This window comes from Anas platyrhynchos, chromosome 14 (genome assembly GCF_047663525.1).
Source record: "Anas platyrhynchos isolate ZD024472 breed Pekin duck chromosome 14, IASCAAS_PekinDuck_T2T, whole genome shotgun sequence".
Classification (NCBI taxonomy): Eukaryota; Metazoa; Chordata; class Aves; order Anseriformes; family Anatidae; genus Anas; species Anas platyrhynchos.
The window spans coordinates 9,767,486-9,785,213 of NC_092600.1; the positions used below are offsets into that span (position 1 = coordinate 9,767,486).

At 72.5% G+C, this 17,728-nt stretch overlaps 2 protein-coding genes across 4 annotated transcripts; one reads left to right on the top strand and one right to left on the bottom strand.

Annotated features, from left to right (window-relative positions):
* Positions 1-1,695: 1,695 nt before the first annotated feature.
* Positions 1,696-12,375, top strand: DBN1 (drebrin 1). 3 transcript variants are annotated; one of them, XM_027468404.3, is made up of 15 exons: positions 1,699-1,945; positions 6,058-6,113; positions 6,229-6,341; positions 6,512-6,586; positions 6,683-6,829; positions 6,947-7,024; positions 7,107-7,258; positions 7,365-7,428; positions 7,512-7,571; positions 7,704-7,818; positions 8,963-9,100; positions 9,757-9,888; positions 10,616-11,202; positions 11,310-11,412; positions 11,505-12,375. In XM_027468404.3, exons 1-15 carry the CDS (start codon positions 1,860-1,862, stop codon positions 11,573-11,575), a joined length of 1,977 nt encoding a protein of 658 aa, XP_027324205.3. In that variant the 5' UTR covers positions 1,699-1,859; the 3' UTR covers positions 11,576-12,375. The 3 variants fall into 3 exon arrangements, with proteins under 3 accessions (XP_071879612.1, XP_071879611.1, XP_027324205.3); XM_072023510.1 differs by lacking the exon at positions 8,963-9,100 and having other exon boundaries at positions 1,697-1,945; XM_072023511.1 differs by lacking the exons at positions 8,963-9,100; positions 9,757-9,888 and having other exon boundaries at positions 1,696-1,945.
* Positions 12,376-12,491: 116 nt separating this feature from the next.
* Positions 12,492-13,769, bottom strand: PRR7 (proline rich 7, synaptic). Its single transcript, XM_027468409.3, has 2 exons — positions 13,327-13,769; positions 12,492-13,173 (listed from the first exon to the last, which is right to left on the bottom strand). Exons 1-2 carry the CDS (start codon positions 13,628-13,630, stop codon positions 12,785-12,787), a joined length of 693 nt encoding a protein of 230 aa, XP_027324210.1. The 5' UTR covers positions 13,631-13,769; the 3' UTR covers positions 12,492-12,784.
* Positions 13,770-17,728: the final 3,959 nt, after the last annotated feature.

Consider the following 17,728-nt stretch of genomic DNA (forward strand, 5'->3'; position numbering starts at 1 on the left):
GGTCCTGTCCCAGGCTTGGGGGGGAACGTGGGTGGTGTGAAGCGAACGGGGACGGTGACACCGCTGAGCTGGGTGGGTGAGAAGGGGCAGGGCAGCCAGCCTGGCAGGGACCGAAAAAGCACGGATGTGGTGTGAACCTTGCGCGTGAATCCCGGCTGCGAAGCCAAGGTCAGGGGAAGTGGGGAGAAGGTGGCACAGCCACAGCGGGGACACAAAACCGAGCAGGCGGCGGGGAAGGGGCAGGCAGCCACGCGTGACGGGGCCCCAGGGTGGCACGTCCTGGGAACGGGTTGTGCTGGCCGAGCCGCAGGGCAAAACCTTGGAGTGGGGCGAGGGCAGCCCCAGCCTGCTCCGGGCTGATGGGGACGGGGTGGCAGAGGTCAGAGCAAAACCTCTCCGTGTGCTGGTGGCCTGCACCCAGCGGGGGCTCTGCTGCTTTCACCACTTGGTGCCCCGTTGGTGCCCCGTTGGTGCCCCGTTGGTGCCCCGTTGCCTCTGGTCCCTACTGATGGCCTCCAGGAGCCAAAGAGCCACCGTGCTGTGCCGAGAGCGGCTCCAAGCACCGTGCGAGGAGCTCAGGCAGCGGAAGGAGGGTCTGGGAAGGAGGGTCTCAGAAGGAGGGTCTCAGAAGGAGGGTCTCGGAAGGAGGGTCTCGGGTGGGCTGCGGAGGTGGAGCCTGGGGAGGGGCTGCAGCCGCGCTGCTCCGAGAACAAAGCCTCGCGGCGCTGGGCTCCGAGGGTCCCAGCGCGGGCTCCCAGCGCCACCACCCCAAAGGCAGCTGGGCCGCTTGTGGGGCGCCTGCCGCAACCCCCGGCCCCCGCACCGGCACCGGCAGCTGCTCGACAGCTGCTCCCGAGCCCTCTTCAAGCCTCCAAGGGCGGCTCCGGCTTCGGCCTGGCTCAGAAACACCGCTATGAGGAGGGCGTGGGCAGGGGGCAGCCACCCCGGCCTCGTCCCGCTGCGCTCGGGGGGCTCGGAGCTGGGTGGCTCTCAAGGGCACGGTGCCCTGAGCTGCAGGGATTGCCCCCCCTGGCTTTGTCACCCCGGGGTGGGTGTCCCTTTGACACGGCTGCTGGCCCCTTTTGTGCCTGGGGTGTGGGGACAGGGGCAGGGTGACCCCAGTGTCCCTGGTGTGGGGCTGCCCACCTGGCTGGGAGCAGATGGAGCTGGTGTTGGGCACCCTCTGGCCCCACAGGGTCCTGCTTAGGGTCTGCTGGGGGCAGCTCTGGGGGGTCCGCACGAGGGGCAAAACCCGGTGGAGACGGGGCTGTGGGGGGCTGGGGCGGTTTGGGGTCAGAGCCACACATTTGGGACGGGCAGGGACGGAGGCTGGCACCACAGGGGACCCCGCGGCACAGGGGACCCCACAAAGGTTGAGGGCACAGCTTGGGGGGGGCTCAGAGGGCAAAACGGGTGGAGCGTGGGGGGTCTGGGATGGAGGGGTGCTGGTGGCAGGGGGGGTCCCGTCGGGGCGCAGGCATCCCGGGGATGAGGGGTCCCCGGTAGGAGCAGCACCCGGGGGGGGGGGGACACAGGGGGTGCCCCCGGGGGACCGGGGGGGAAGAGGAGGATGAGGACACGGAACGGGAGAAGGGGGGGGAGGAGGGCGCGCCCCGGGGGCGCGGCGGGGGCCGGGGCGGGGGCGGGAGAAGGGGAGGGGGGGGGGGGGGGGCATGGATTGAGGAGGGGGGGGGTTGGGGGGGGGGGGTTGGGGGCCGCCGTTCGCGGCGCTAGGACCGGGCGCGGCGGCGGGCGGAGCCTCCCCGCCGCTCGCCCCTCCGCCCGGCCGCTGCGGCAGTGTCTCGGAGGCGGGCAGGCGGCCGGTCCCTCCGGTCCCCCGGCAGCATCCCGGCCCCGCCATGGCTGGCGTCGGCTTCGCGGCGCACCGCCTGGAGCTGCTCGCCTCCTACCAGGACGTGATCGGCGAGGACAGCCCCACCGACTGGTGAGCGCGCCCCCGCCGCCGCTGCCGCCGCCGCCGCCTCCCCTTTGTGTGTCCCCCCCCCCCCCCGTCTTTTCCCCATCGCCGCCGGGGCCCCCCTTTGTGCGCACGGAGCCGCCCGGTGGCACCGAGCGCGCGTCCTCGCCGCCACCGGGGCCGCGCCCCCGCCGCCCCCCGCCACCTGCAGCCACCGGGAGGGGACCGGGAGGGGACCGGGAGGGGCCGGCAGCCCCGGCACACAAAGGCGGGCGGGGCCGGCGGGGCGGTGGAGGGGGTGTGCCCGGCCCCGCCGCCCCCCCCCCCCCCCCGGTGCCCGCACCTGCCCGGTGCCCGCAGCGCCCCGCACCGCGCCGGGCGCGGCCCCGCTTTGTCTGCGCCCCGCCGGCACGTGGGGGCACCGACGGGCCCCCCCCACCCCCTTCCCGGTCCGTTTCACCCCCCCTTCCATCTCCCCGTCCTTCCTTTCCCCCCCGGTACCGTGCGTGGGGACAGGCCCGGGGGTCCCCCCGCTGCCGGGCCCGGTACCGGGATGCTGCGGATCCTCGCTATTGTCTGCGAGCACGGTGCTGGGATGGGGTGGGGTGGGACGGGACGCCCCCCACCCGGCCCTGGTGGAGCCAGGCCTGTGGTCGGGAGGGAGCTGGGGACCCCCCCGGTTCCCCCGGTCCCGCTCCCCGCAGCCCCCGGGGGTCCCGTGGGTGCCGGGTCCCCGGGAGGGCCGTGCTGGGTCACCCCGGGGCCGTGCTGCAGCGAGCTGGGGCTGGGGCTGGGGGCACCCTGGGGTGCTCGGCTGCACCCCAAATTCTCCAGGAAATCCCATGCCGCAGGCCTGGCAGCTCCAGGCCCCGCTGCAGCCCCCAAACCCACCGCAGCCCTGATCCCGGAGCCATCAGGGGGCATCTCCCACCGCAGCCCCGCTGCCCCCAGCCCCCAGCACCGGGGCTGACCCCCGGGACCCCCTCATTGTCCCCTCGGTGGGTGCTGCAGGCACCCAGGGGCTCAGCGGGGTGCTGTGCGCTGCTCCCCGGCTGGCTGCATCCTGGGCTGGGGGGGGGGGGGGCACGGGCACAGCCCCCTCCCCACCAGCCCCGGGGTCCCGGTGGCCCCGCTGGTGGCCGCTTGCGGTGCGTGGCACCAGCCAGGAGGCAGCTGTCAGCCCCGGGTGCATCCCGCTGCCCGGCATCACCGCAAAGGATCCCTCCCTGCCAAAGCTGCTGAGAGCAGCAGAAACGGCTCCCGGGAAAGGCGAGCGGAGGAGCCCGTCCCCCCCCCTTCTATCACCGAGCCCCCACGGCCTCCGTCCTGGAGGCTGAGCTTCGCCCCGTCCTTCCCCAGCCCGCGGTCACCCGCGGCGCACGGTGCCAGCAGCATCCCCGCCGCAGGGCCCGGTGCCGGTGCCCACCCTGGGTGTGGGGTGGGGAGCGGTGCTGTGGGGGGGGACACACACATCTGGGGACCCTGGGGACCGTTCCCCGACGGTGGCACCGGGCAGGGTGAGCCGGGGCTGCGAGGACACTGCACCTGAGCGCGCGGTGCGGCGGCGGCAGCGCTGGCTCTGGGGAACGCCGGGATCCCCGTGGCCTCGGGATGTTTAGTCTGGGATTTCCTCTCCCCCCCCTCCCACCCCCAAGCCTGCCCCCGAGCCCAGTCCTGGAGGGTCCGAGCCTCCCCTCCCCCTGCCCGGCCTCGCGGAGGCTGCTGGGGCCCATTACTCGATAGGAAAGGAATTTGGTGCTGCTTTCTGAGCACGCCGACTCCCTGGAGCTCGCAGCCACATTGGAAACACATGTGCCCGGGCTGGGGCAGGCGGGATGGGGAGCCCCCCCCCCAAACCCCCCCAGGACACGGCACAGGGGGCAGGCGGCTGCAGGGACACCGGGTGCTGGCACCCATGGGTGCTGCACCGGCGAGCGATGGGGGCTGTGGGAGGGCAGCGGGCTCCTCTTCCCACCCCCAGGCAGCGATGGGGGTCCCCTGGCCATGATGACCCCCTCCCTGCCTGCCCCTTGCACCCAGGGGGGATCCCAGAGCCCAGGGAAGGGGCTGGGGAATCTGCGGGGACCTAGCGGGGGGATTGCAGCCCCTGGATGGGGTCGGGGATGCCCACTGCAGCCCGAACCATCCTTGTGGGGTTGGTCCCCGCTGCCTGGGTTCGTGGAGATGTTTTTGGGTTCCCAGAGCTGCTACTGGCCCCACAGGGCTGGGAATGCTCGGATTGTCCATCCCAGAGCGGGGACGGGGCCTTTTTGGGGGTGATACCCTTGGTGGCAGGGCCCAGCTGCCCCATGAGCACCCTTGGGTGCTGGCAGCAGCACCCAGCTCGGGCATCACCCTGCGTGGGGGGGGGGGTCCTGGGGTTGGGGGGAGCGGGCACCGGGTGCCCCAGCACCCACACGGCTGCCCCGGCGGTGACACCTTGGCTGCGCCCTACTTGTGCCCTCCTTTTGCATCCCACTCCCGGAGCACCCAGCCCCTGCCTGCAACACCGAACCCCCCCGCAGGAATTGCAGCCCCCCCAAAACTGCATCTCCCACCCCAATCCCAGGGGAAGAAGCGGGGCCGGGGCCGTGTTTGTTGCCTTTCCCCGGCGCAGAGGCACTGCGGGACCGCGCCGCGCGGCCGCTCGGCTGCCCCCAGCCCCGATTAGCGGGATTTGGCCAGGAGGATTAAAGGCAATCCTGTTGGTGCAATTATCTGTGGCTCTGCTGCGGGAGCGGGGCTGGGGGAGACCGGGGACAACGGGGCTGGGGGGGTGAGGAGGGAGGCCTGTTTTCCCTTCTTTTGTTAGGCATGGCCCTAAATTCCCTTCCTTTCTCAGCTGGAAGGGGCCAGGATGGAGTTGGGTGGCTCCGGTGCGGGGTTGGCTCTGCTCGTGGGGGGCTGCCTGCTCCCCATCCCCATCCCATCCCCATCCCCATCCCCATCCCATCCCCATCCCCATCCCATCCCCATCCCCTCCCCTTCCTGGAAGCCGCCAGCCCCGATGAATTTGCCCTTTCCCAGCACCGCAGAGATTTTGGCACCGGGCGAGCACCGCCTGGGTGCCGCCATGCCGATCGGCACAGCCGCCCTCCTGCCTTTGTTGGGGGGGGGGAATGGATTTGGGATGGGGACCGAGGGGAAGGGGGTATGGGGAATAGGGTCCGGCACGGGCTCCCCGGGAGCAGCGCGTGACGGTGGCGGGTTTGGGCGCCCGCCAGGCCCCCGCTGCCTGCCTGCCTCCCCCGCTCCCCTCCGCTAATCACCTCGTCATCGGGGCGAGCTGCATCCCAGCTGGGATGGGGGGGGGTTGCCGTGGCGACGGAGGATGCTGGTTGCATGGCAACCTCCATCCCTCGCCCACCCGCCCCGGACCCATCCCGCACGCGTCCTCCTTCCCCCCGTTCCCCACCCCATAGCCCGCTGCCTGCACCCGGGGGGGCCGCGAGGGCTGGCGGAGGGGCTGCGGAGCCCCGTGGGGGGGGGCTCTGTGGGGCTCGGCGGGGGCACGAGGGGGTTTTCCCAAGCTCGGGGAACGGTTTCCAAGGAACGGTCTCCATGACGGCCCCATCACACCCCGGCGGCACATTGATTTGCTGCTGCTGCTGGAGCTCCGGCGTCCTCCCCCGGCCTGGAGCCTGGCGGGCCGGCGGCTCACGCAGCCGGGAACGTGAGCGGCCCCGAGTTCCCCGTCAGGGCGCGGGGCTGGCCCCAAAGCCGCCCGTCCCCATAGGGCTGGGGGTCGGGGAGGGGGTGTGCGGGGAGCTGGGGGTGCTGCGGGATGGGTGGCGGCACCCAGCTGGGCCCCGTGCCCCCTCTGTGCCCATCCTCAGGACCTCACCCCATGGATGTGAGGGTGGGGAAGGGGTCCTGCCCTAAATCCTGGGGGCAGGGGCAGTGCCCAGCCCCTGCTCTGCAGCACCCCATGTGCCCCATGCCTATGGGGCAGCCGGGCCCTTCGTGGTGCTGATGGGCAATGGGGGCTTGGGGCACCCTGGGGACACCTCAGGGGCTGTCCCCGGGACCTGTCCCTGCCCCGCTCTCAGCGTCACCAGCACCAGGAGGGGGAGGCGAGGAGCCTGCCCCCCGCTCCCCATGGCTCTGTGGGGCCATTTCTCACCCCTCTGCCTCCCCAGGGCCCTCTACACGTACGAGGATGGCTCCGATGACCTGAAGCTGGCAGCGTCGGGAGGTAAGGTCCTCGTCCTCGTCCCCCTGCGCCCGGCTCCGCTCCCCCCAGCGCCCATCCTGGCCGGGGGTCCCGGTGCCGGGTGGATGTGAGCTGAGGGTGCCGTGTGCCCTGCCAGGAGGGGGGCTGCTGGAGCTCTCCGGCCACTTTGAGATCCAGAAGGTGATGTACGGCTTCTGCAGCGTCAAGGACCCCCAGGCCGTGCTCCCCAAATATGTCCTCGTCAACTGGGTGAGTAGGGGGAGCGCGCGGGCACCCCCTCACCGGGGGGTCCTATAACAGCACAGGTGATACAGGGGAACGGTTGCGGGTACCCTGTGAATGTCAGCGGGGTGGGGGGCACGTGGGATCCCCCCCCTCGGCTCTGTGCCCCCGTCTCAGCTCCCCTCTGGCCACCCCAGGTGGGCGAGGACGTGCCCGACGCCCGCAAGTGCGCCTGTGCCAGCCACGTGGCCAAGATCGCCGAGTTCTTCCAGGTGGGTGACAACGGGGACGGGGGTGGTGGTGACACCTCGCGCCGGGGAGCTCGGGGTGATGGCCGGGGGGGTGTTTCTAATGGGTCTCGCCCCCAGGGCGTGGACGTGATCGTCAACGCCAGCAGCGTGGAGGACATCGACCCGGGGGCCATCGGGCAGCGGCTCTCCAACGGGCTGGCCCGCGTCTCCAGCCCCGTGCTGCACCGCCTGCGGCTGCGGGAGGACGAGAACGCCGAGCCCGTGGTAATGTCCCCTGGGTGGTGGCATCACCCCGCTGGCCAGGCCAGGCCCCCCCCGTGCCGCTTACTCGTATTCCCCTCGCTGGTCCCAGCCACCCCCCCTGACTCTGCTCCGTCCCAGGGCACGAGCTACCAGAAAACCGACGCCACCGTGGAGATGAAGCGGCTCAACCGGGAGCAGTTCTGGGAACAGGCCAAGGTCAGCGCAATGGTTTTGGGTGCTGGGTACGGGATGTCCCCCGGGCCAGGCTGATGGCCCCATCCCGACCCCGTCCCCGCAGAAAGAGGAGGAATTGCGCAAGGAAGAGGAGCGGAAAAAGGCGCTGGACGCGCGGCTGCGGTTCGAGCAGGAGCGCATGGAGCAGGAGAGGCTGGAGCAGGAGGAGCGGGAGCGGCGCTACCGGGAGCGCGAGGAGCAGATCGAGGAGCACAGGCATGGAGGGGGGGATTTGGGGTGGCCATGTGGGTGTTGGGCCCCGATGGGGACGGGGACGGGTGGCGGTGGCAGCGCTCAGCCCCATTCCTGTGCCTCCTGCCAGGAGGAAGCAGCAGAGCATGGAGGCGGAGGAGGCCCGGCAGCGCCTGAAGGAGCAGTCCATCTTCGTGAGTGCCCCTGTGGGGACGGGGATGGGGGCTCTGGGGGTGGCGGTGCCGGAGGTGGCGGTGACGGGGGCGTTTCGTCGCAGGGGGAGCAGCAAGAGGAGGACGACAGGCAGCAGCTGCGGAAATCGGAGTCGGAGGTGGAGGTGAGCGCAGCAGCGCCCTGCCCGGCGCCCGGCTCCGCTCCCCAAGCTGGATGGGACCTGGAGCGGGTCAAATCTGCCCGGCCGGGGGTGCCCCCCACGGGACGCAGGTCCCAGCCTGCCCCCTCCCCGCAGGAGGCCGCTGCCATCATCGCCCAGCGACCCGACAACCCCCGGGACTTCTTCAAGCAGCAGGAGCGGGTGGCATCGGGCAGCAGCGACGCCATCTCACCGGGCAGCCACAGGACAGGTGAGGGGCTGGGGGGGGGACACGGGGGGGGTCACCATGGAGCAGGTGAGTGCGGTGCCACCGGGGTGCCCGCAGCTCGCCGTGTCACAGAGGGATGGGGGGTCCCCTCTGCTGTCCCTTTGGCTGTGGGTTTGGGTTCTGGGGGTATCGCTGCGCTCATCCTGCTCAGCACCGCCACGGCTCCTCAGGTGGCCTCGCGTCTTCTTGCGCCTCCAGGGGGGTGCTGCAACAAGGGGGGGGGGCTCATCCCTCATCCCGCTCGCTGCTGGGTGCCCTCTGCCCACCCGTCTGCTGGCACACGGGGTGGTGGCGTGGGCCGGCTGTGGGGACAGCTTGGGGACCGGGCGGTGGCTTGGGAAGGAAGCTCTGAGAGCTACAAAGGGCAGCGGTGGGGCTGGGGCAGGGGGGCAGCAATGGGGCACCTGGTGTGCCCCCGGCTGGGTGTGTGTGGGGCACCCCATGTGCCCTGTGGTGCTGTGCCTGCCCCAGGGTCTCTGGTGCCAGGATGAGTGCGTACAACGGGGCAGGGCGCCTCTTTTTGGGGTCTGGGTGCTACCAGCTGGCCCTGGCAGTGGGGCTGGCCCTGCCGAGGGCTTGCCGTGTGGGGTGCAGCCCTGGGGCTCCGCTTGTGGCTTTAGGGCAGGGGCTGGCTGTTCTTGGGGTGGGTGCCGCCGGCTGTGGGGCCACGCTGTGGGGCTGTGCTGTGGGTCGGGCTGTGCCGTGGGGCTGTGCCATGGGGCTGTGCCGTGGGGCTGTGCTGTGTGTTCTTGCCATGGGGCCGTGCCTTGGAGCCATGTGTGCACTGTGGGGTCGTGCTGTGGGGCCGTGCTGTGGGGCCGTGCGGGGCCTGAGCGAACAGAAGGTCCCCGTGTCCTGTGGCTGTGTCCTGGCCTCTCTCCCCACCTGGCCACTTGGTGCTGCCTCCTGTCCTGCCGTCCTGCTGTCCTGCTGTCCTGCCATCCTGCTGTCCTGCTGTCCTGCTGTCCCGCCGTCCTCCACCCCGCTGTCAGTGCTGCCTCCCCCCCTCTCCATCCTTTCCATCCCGGTGCCCCGGTGCCCCGGCCCCGTGGAGCAGGGACTGACCCATCTCTCTGCTCTCTCTCTCTCCGTCCGTCTGTCTGTCTGTCTTTCTTTCTCTCGGCAGGTCGTCTGCACTGTCCTTTCATAAAGACAGCTGACAGTGGGCCGCCTTCCTCCTCCTCCTCCTCCTCCTCCCCCCCGCGGACCCCTTTCCCCTATATCTCCTGCCACCGCACCCCAAATCTCTCCTCTTTCTTCCCATGTAGGTAGCTGGGAGCCCCCCGGGCACGCAGTCCCCCCCAGGGCCGGGCCCCGCACCCCTCCCCAACCCCTCCACATACTGGGCTTGGGGCACGAGGACGGAGCCGTGGGACCGACGGCCGAGCCAGCACCTACCCGCGGGCACCCCGAGGGGGCCGTGCGCCCTGTATGGCCGGGGCAGCCCCGTGGCTGTACCCAGGGGACAAATGGGGACAGGGCAGAGCCGTGCCGGGGGAGGTGATGCAGCACCTGTGGGGCAGCGAGGGATGGACGAGGACCGTGCCTGTGGGGCCGAAGGGGCCACGTGGGGCTGTGCCCCCCGGCCGTGGGGGCAGAGCGGGCACAGCGCGGTGCCTGTGGCGAGGAGAGGCTGTGCCGGGGCCGCGTGCGGGCAGGGCCAGCGTGTGCTGCGGCAGGGATGGGGGCTGCGGCTGTGTGGGGACACCTGGGAGGGGCTTGGGGGGCTCGCAGCACCCATGGGTGCCTCTCCGCTGCTCTGCAGGAGGGCGACGAGGCGGCGGCAGGTAGGTGGCGGCGTGCGTCGGACACCCGCTGGCCGGGCTGGCGTGGGGCAGGAGCGCGGGCGGCTTTGGGGCGCTGGGTCCCCCTCCCTATCCGGGTGCCCCCCACCCCAAGCCGTGTCTCCCTTGTCCGCAGGCAGCCAGTCGGACGCCTACCGAAAGGCTTCGGCAGCGGGCTGCAGCCCCTGCGAGTCCAGCCCGGCCTCCACGCCGCTGGGCCAGCAGGGCGCCCGCGGCTCGGCCGAAGAGACGCCAGCAACGCCCAAAGGTGGGCGAGGGGCTGGCGGGCTGCCCCACAGCCCCACAGACCCCACAGACCCCACAGACCCCACAGACCCGTGTGTGTGTGTGTGTGTCCCCGGTGCATCCCCTGCTGCTCCTGGGGTCCCCTGTGGTTTGGCCGCGTCCCCGCCGTCTGCGCCGTGTCCCCCGTGCGTCCCCCGTGCGCCCGCTGCTCCCCGCCGCCGTTGCTGCTGCATCCATCACACGTCCCCCGTGCCCCCCTCCCAGCTCCGGTGCATCCCCCCGGTGCATCCCCATCCACCTCCATCCCCGCTGCATCCCCATCCCTGCCTCCATCCCCGCTGTCCCCGCTCCATTTCGCCCCCCCCCCGTACACCCTGGCCATCCCCGCTGCACCCCTCCCACACCCCTGCTGTCCCTCTGCTGCATCCCTGCTGGCTCCTTCCCACCCCTGCTGCATCCCTGCTTCCCCTTCTGCGTCTCTTTCCCTCCCCATCCCCTCCCTGTACCTCCCAGCCACCCCCCTCACCCCCACCAGGGACCACCCGTCCCCTCTGCACCCCCAGGTGACCATCTCACCCCACACCATGTCCTATAAATCCTCTAAGACGCATGCCACCAACCCCCTCTCTGCCCAGCCAGCCCCTCACCACCCCCCACCCCAAATACCCCATTCCTGTCCCCAATTGCCCCCACCCCACTTAGGGACACTTCTTCCCCCTCTGACCCCTGTCCCCCCCGTCCCCTTGCAGACTCCCCCAGCCCCAGCAGCGCCCAGGTGGCCGAGCCAGCGGTGGCCGAGCAGCACTGGCCCTTCCCGGGCCCCGAGGACAAAACCGCGGAGCCCCCGGGGGACCAACCCGACCCCCCCCGGCCGGCGTGGGCAACCCCTGACTCCCTGGGGGACCTGGTGACCCTGGAGCCCACCGACCCGTCCCCGCTGCCCGCGGCGGCCGAGCCCCAGCCCGCGGTGGCACCGGGCAGCACCGAGCCCCTCATCGAGCTGTGGCAAAGCGACGGCCCCGCCACCGCCTGGCCCCTGCCCGTCGCCCCCACGCCTGCCCCCGAGGGGCCCCCCCCGGCCGCCCCCGACGAGGGGCCGCTGCTGAGCCTGGACGAGCTGCCCGAGCCCCCCGCCACCTTCTGCGACGCGGAGAGGGAGGAGGTGGTGGAGGAAGAAGAGGAGGAGGAGGAGGAGGAGGAAGAAGAAGAGGCCATTGCGGGGGGGCCCCACCCGGCGGGGCTCGGCTACCAGGACGCCGGGCCGGGCCACGAGCCCCCCCTCATCACCAACGGGGAGATGGCCCCCAAGGACGGCACGCCGGGCCGCGGCGAGCAGGTGAGCACCGTGACGGGGGGCTTGGCACCGTGTCTGTGTTTTTTTGGGGGGGGTCCTGACCGTGGGGGCACTGTTTATCCCCAATAACCACCCCCCCCCCCCAAAAGGCCAGCGAGGGCTACTTCAGCCAGTCCCAGGAGGAGGAGGCGCCGCAGCCCGAGGAGCCGTCGGCCAAAGCCCCCCAGCCCGTCTTCTACAACAAGCCCCCAGGTGAGCGGGGACGAGGCGAGTTATGGGGTGGGGGGGGGGGGGTGTACGGCCCCATTGTGGGGGTCCCTGACCCCCCCTCCCCGTCCCCGCAGAGATCGACATCACGTGCTGGGACGCGGACCCGCTGCCCGAGGAGGAGGAGAGCTTTGGGGGCGGCGTGTAAGGCTGGGCCCCCCCCATCCCCCCGCTGCCGGCGCACGCAGCCGGGCCCCCCAAGATTTGGGGCGCGAGCGGCCGCGGCCAGGGGCCGGCCCCGGCCCCCTCCCCGCTGGGGCCCCGCAGGATGAGGCCTCCGGGTGGGAGCCGGGGGGGCCGCCCCGCAGCGCCCCCGCCCCGGGGCACCTTTTACAGCTCCCCCCTCCCCCCTTTCTCTTTCTCTCTCTTTTTTAAGTTGTCGGTAGGAGACATGTCAGCCCCCCCATGACCCCCCCCGATAGTTGCCCCCCCCCCCTCTCCGACCCGTCCCGGCTCCCTGTACTGGGGGGGGGGGGGGAATGGGGTACGCGTGCAGCCCCCCCATGTCCGGCTGTGGGATAGGGGCCTCTCTTCTCTTCTCGCCCTCCTCCCCCCCTCCCCAAACCCCCCAGTACTTTGCACGAGTTCGACAAAAAAAAAAAATAATGAAAAAACAGAAAAAAAAAAAATCAGCAGAATAATAATAATAATAATAAATGAATATGGCAATAAAGTGACCCTACCGAGGCGAGGCTGCGGCCCCAAAACCCTGTGGGGACATGGGGAGCCGGCGTGGGGCTTCCCCCCCTCCCCTCTCCTTGCCAGGAGCCCCCTCCCCCCCCCCCCCCCCAGGGCGCAGGGTTTGCCCGCCGGAGCCCCCTCCCCATTTCCCTCCCCGCTTCGCCCCTCGCTTGGCCCCTTTCTCCCCCTTCGGTAACTGTTTTTGGAAAGCACAAGTTCTGTAACGGCGGCGTGCTGATGTATGTTAATAAATAAAAGCGACTCCCACGGGGGCTGCCGCCTGCTGGGGGGGGGGGGGACGGACAGGGATGGGGACACGGGACCCCCTGCCACCCCCCGGGGGAGCCCCGCGACGCCAGCCAGCCTGGGGGGGGTGAGGCGAGCCGGATCCACAAACTTTTATTCTCAAACTGTAACAAACAAAATAAGAAACAGAGCAGAGTCCGAGCCCGGCTCCGGGCCCCCCCCTTGGCCACGGGGGTGCCGGCAAGGGGACGGGTTGAGGGGTGTAGGGTGTGGGGGGGGCGAGACGGGGAACCAGCCCCTTCCGCGCTGGCGGCGATGGCCCGCGACACGGGGACGGCGTCCCCGGGGGGCAAAGCGGGTGGCCGAACCCCCCCCCCCGGCATCAAGGGGGGGACACCCGCGGGCGGCTGCGGCTCCCCCGGGGCCACCCCTAGACGGCCGTAGTCCTGCCGAAGAGGGGCATGGAGACCGGGAGGTGCCAGGGCCCCGGCTCGTAGGTGTCCCTGCTGCTGAGCTCCGAGTCCGTCCAGCTGGGGAACATGCGCGGGGAGCACTCTGCCTGCAGGTAAAGGTCCGGGCAGGCCGGCCCGGGGCTGGCCGAGCGGGGCAGGTGCAGCGCCGAACCGTAACCGGCGTCGAGGAAAAGGGGTTTGTAGCTGGGGGGCTGCTCCTGCTTCTCCAGCCGCTCGTGGCTCAGGAAGGGCGCGTTGATCTTGCGGTAGAGCCCGCGCGTGTCCATCAGCACCTCGCTGTACGGCGGGGGGGGCTCCGCCATCAGCAGCGCCTCTTCGTAGCACGGCGGCTTCGACAGGTCCGACTCTGCCGGGCAAAGCCCCCCCCCCCCGGCGTCAGCGCCGACCCCCGGCCACCACCGGGCTCCCCGGCGAGGTGGGCGCGGACCCCGCGGCGGTGCCCCGATGGTGGTGGCGGTGGCGGCGGCGGCGGCTGCGCCCCGCTGCTGCTGCTCCTTACCGTGCCGGCAGCTCCAGGGCCGCGGGGGAGGGATGTGGGGGTGGTGGTGGTGGTGGTGGTGGGGCTCCATGCGGAGCCGGTGGGGGACGGCGATGCCGGGGGGGCTGCCCCCGTAGCCCTCGTAGTGCAGCGGCTCCAGCTCCAGGGCGCGCAGGCTCTGCTCCCGCAGCCGCTCCTCCTGCTGCCGCTTCACCCGGCGCCGCAGGTAGCTGCAGAAGCAGCACAGCAGCACGATGAGCCCCCAGATGAGCCAGAAGCCCGCGAAGCAGGTGAGGAAGGTGTAGGTGCCCTGGGACATCACCATCTTCGCCGCCGCCGGCTGGCGGGGGGGGAGGCCCCCCCGCTCCTCCCTGCCCTCGGGGGTCGGGGTCGGGACGCTCAGGGCGGCGGCAGGGCCGATGCTCTCAGGGCGGCCGAGGGGCTCCCCATGCCGTGCCCGGCGTCTCCTCCTCCTGGCCCGTGGGCGCCCGCCGTCAGGGCTCCGTCCTCGCCATGGAGCCGGGGGGCTGCAGCGGGTGGCTCAGGCCTGGCTGAGCGGGGCGGGGGGCGGGCGGCGGGGGCACGGGTACGGCGCGGTCCCGGCCCAGCCGCTGCCCATCGCTGGGAGGGGGCCGCCGGGGAACGGGGCTGGGATGGGGGGGGGGCCCTGCAACGAGACAGACGCGAGCGTGAGCGTGGCGGGGACGCGGATGCCCCGTTCCCATGGAGACTCGCTCCACATGCGCAGCGGCACCCGGAGCCGTGCCCGGCCCCACGCACGCCCCCGCCGGCACCCCCACGGCTGCGGATCCCCCCCCCCCGCACCCCCATCCTAGCATCCACCCCAAAGCTGCCGGGCACCCCGGAGCGGGAGGTGGATGCCGCAGCCCCGCAGCATCGACGCCTTCGAGGCCGCGTGGTGCCCTCCAGCCTCCTCCCACCCCAAAAATGCGCTGCGGTGCCTGGGTGGCTCCATCCCGGCTGCCCCATAGCGGGGGGGCCATGGGGTGCCCCTGGTGGGAGGAGAGAGTGGCCGAGGCGTGGGGCACGTGGCACATCGGAGCACGTGCACGGCGGGCATCGGCGACCTCGTGGCTGTAGGGAGCGCATGGCAGCTCGGGGACATTTGGGAGGGGTTTGGTGGCGGTGGGATCGTCACCCCCGCGCGGTGCTTGGGTTTGGGCAGGGTGACAGCTCGGTCACCTTCAGCCGAGCACCGTGCCAAGGATGGGGGGGGGGGGCTGTGCGCATCAGCCAGCGGGGAGCAGCACCCATGGGTGCTTGCAGGCTGGCACGTAAGCACCCGTCAGGATTATTCTTATCGTGGGGTGGGAGAAAACGCCATCGCCGCCGGGGAGCGGGGAGGATTGCGAGCAGCAGCCAAGGGCAGGGCGACCACCGTGGCTCTGCTCCCGCCTGCCTCGGCTGGGCGAAGGGCCGCGGGGTCCCCGCGTGGCACGGGGCTGGAGCACGGTGCCCGGGGAGGGGACCACGGCGGGGACGCCGCGTGTCGGGGAGGCCGGAGGGGAAGCGGGCAGGGCAGCGGGGCCGTGCCGAGCCGGAAGGAAGGAGGGCAGGGGAAGGAAGGGGCTGGGGAGCCACGCTCCGGCGTCCCCCCTCCGTGCGGCGGGGGCTGCTCCGGCGTGCAAAGGCGGGGGCGGAGGCGGCGTTTTTTTGGGGAGCGGGGCCCGTTGCTGGGGCTCCCCAAGCTGCTGGCCAAGGCCAGCACGGTGCGGGCAGAGCTCGCTGGCCACGGCTACAACAGGGTCCCCGCTGCCAGCACAGATGGGGGCACCGTGCGGGTGGTGGCGGTGGCTCAGGAGCCGGTGACACGGCCAGGCTGGGGACACCGAGGGCTGGTGGCACTTGGGGACCGGGGGCGTTTGCAGCCAGGGATAGCGCTGGAGGGGGGACATCGGGGCTGGGGGTGTCGGGGGCGTTTGGGGAGCGGGGGCGCGTGGGTTGGAGGTGCCGGGGGACACCCACGCGGTCCCGGCCGGGGGGTGGCAGGCACCGAGCCGAGCCCCCCCATTCCCCCCTTCCCTCTCTCCATCCCCCCCCCCCCCGGTTCCCGCGGCCTGTGCCCCGGTGCCGGGATGGGGACACCCGGCGGGGACCTCCCCGCTCCCGGTGCCGGGCGCGGCAGCGGCCCCCCCCCTTCCTCCTCCTCCTCCTCCTCCTCCTCTTCCTCCCCCCTCCACGGAGAGCGCGCGCGCGCCTCCGCCGCGGCGGGGAAGGGGGGGGGGGGGGGCGCGCGCGCGCGCCCCGGGAACGCGCGGTGCGCGCGCCTCCGCCTCCGCCCCGGCGGCCCCCGGTTCCCGGTGGCCACGGCCCCGCGCGCCCCCGCCCCGGCCCCGCTCCCCTCCCCTCCCCTCCGCGCAACAGGCGGGGGCGCCGCGCCCGTTCCCCCCCCCCGCGGCTCCCGTTACCGGCGGCGGCGGCGGCGCACGTGGCTCAAGCAGCGGGCGGCGGCGGCGGCTCCATAGGGCGGCGGCGGTGGGGAGGGGGGGACGGGGAAAAAGAGGAGGGGGGGGAGCCCGGTGCGCGCCCGGTGCGCGGCGCCGCCGCCGCCTCCCGGCGCTGCCTTTGTCTCCGGTGAGTGCTCCCGCGCCGCCGCCGCCGCCGCCGCCGCGCACCGCCCCGCCCGGGCTCCCGCCCCGCCGCTGCGCCCCGCCCTCGGTTCGGGGAGGGACCCGGGAGGCCCGGAGCCGGTGGGGGCCCCCCCTCGGAGCCCCCGCACCGGGACCCGTGGATAGCGGCGGGGATTGAGGCGTGGGGGAGGTTGGAGAGGTGGGGGGGGGCGCACGGGCACGGCCCCGGGATCCCGGTGGCGTGGTGGCCGCGGCATCCCCCGAGCCGGGGGGGGGAGCCTCCGGGATGGGGGGGGCTGGGGATCCCCCCCGGTGACCCGCACGGTCCTTGGGGGGGTGATGGCACCTCCCGGTGGTCACCCAGCCCCTGGGGTGGCAGGGGGTGACAGCTGGAGATGGCTCCAGGGTGATGGCCACGCAGGGACAGTGGCAGTGCGGGGGCACCAGCCCCGGCCCCCCCACCCGATGATGGGGCGCATGGTGGTGCCATGCAGGACATGTGCCCATGCCGGGCAAAGGGTGCCAGCGTGGCCCTGAAGGTCAGGGGTGGCACCCTGGGGGTCCCTGCGCTGCCCCGTCCCCCTCGTTGCCCCCCATTGACCCAACCCAAGCGCTCATCCCCCTGCACTGGGGCTCCCCCCTGGCCCTGTGCCACCGGGCAGATGTCACCAGATGTTCCCTGCGGTGTCCAAGCTGCTGTCACGGCCACACCGGGGGCGAGGGCTGTGCCATCCGTGCGCCCGGCTGCTGCCCCGGCACCGTGTGGCTCAAACGGGAGCAGCAGCAGCGTGGGCACCGGGCAGGAGCCGTGCCAGCCCCGGGGCCACCGTGCCCTCTGAGTGCCCAGAGCCCGAGCACGAGGCGGTGACACGGCGGTGACACCCTGTGGGGGTGCCGGCACAGGCTGTGACCCCGCCACCGCTTCCTCCCCGTGGGCAGGGCGGCGGGCGCCCGGCCGAAGGAATTCCTCCTGGCAGCACAGCCCCATGCCACCATCCCCGTGCCCGGCTGGGCAGAGCGGATCCGTGGCACGTCCCAGCCTCGGCACCGTGCCGGCCTCGTCCCTCCGGCCCCTTTCGCTCCGTCCCCGACTCACCTCGCTGGGCCTCGTGTCCTGCGGTGTGCTCTCAGAGCGCGGCAGCGCGGCCAGGCCGGCTCGGCGGCGCTTGCGGGGTTGCCCGAGCGGCTGGCGGGGTGGGCAGGGGGCTGCGGCCATGCAGGGGGGCCGCGGAGCTCCCCGTGGGCACGAGCGAGGGGTTGGCGGGGGCAATGGGCAGCATCGTCAGGCCGAGGGGAGCGGGTGGGCAGCGGGCACCCCGCGGGCGGTGGGAGCCCGGCCTCCGGCCCCACCAGCGCCAGGGGCCGGGAGCTGCCTTCCCCACGGTGGTGGCGGGGGGAGGCAGGCGGGGGAGCGCTCCCCGAGCCACATGGTGGGCCGGAGGAGGAGCTGTTGCCCAGGCAACAGCTGAGAGCATCCTTCACCCCTGAAAATCGTGTGTGCGGCGCTGCCTCCACAGCCCCACGGCTTGGGGCAGGGCCCGGGGTGCTCAGTGCCCCCCCAACACCCCTCCATGAGGCTCAGCCGTGGGCCCCGTGTGCCCTGGATGGGGTTGGGAACGTCCCCAGCCGGGCATTTTACCGTGGCCCTACAGCAGCACATAGGGCACACGCTGCTCCCCGCCCGCAGGGACACGGAGAGGGACGTGGGACCCCTGGTTTTTGGGGTTAGGGCACCGCTGGGTGAGGCAGAGCCCTTCCCGTGCCCTCCTGGGGCTTGGCCCTGTGCTCCCAGCCCCCAGCCCCACCTGAGGAGCCGTGGTGCCCATCCCCAG

Excerpts from the sequence above, each read along its gene's own strand:
- DBN1 (XM_027468404.3), top strand. The coding sequence starts at position 1,860 with ATGGCTGGCGTCGGCTTCGCGGCGCACCGCCTGGAGCTGCTCGCCTCC. Across the intron at positions 1,946-6,057 it reads GAGGACAGCCCCACCGACTG|GGCCCTCTACACGTACGAGG; the intron begins GTGAGCGCGCCC and ends CTGCCTCCCCAG. Across the intron at positions 7,572-7,703 it reads AATCGGAGTCGGAGGTGGAG|GAGGCCGCTGCCATCATCGC; the intron begins GTGAGCGCAGCA and ends CCCTCCCCGCAG.
- PRR7 (XM_027468409.3), bottom strand. The coding sequence starts at position 13,630 with ATGGTGATGTCCCAGGGCACCTACACCTTCCTCACCTGCTTCGCGGGC. Across the intron at positions 13,174-13,326 it reads GCCCTGGAGCTGCCGGCACG|AGTCGGACCTGTCGAAGCCG; the intron begins GTAAGGAGCAGC and ends TTTGCCCGGCAG.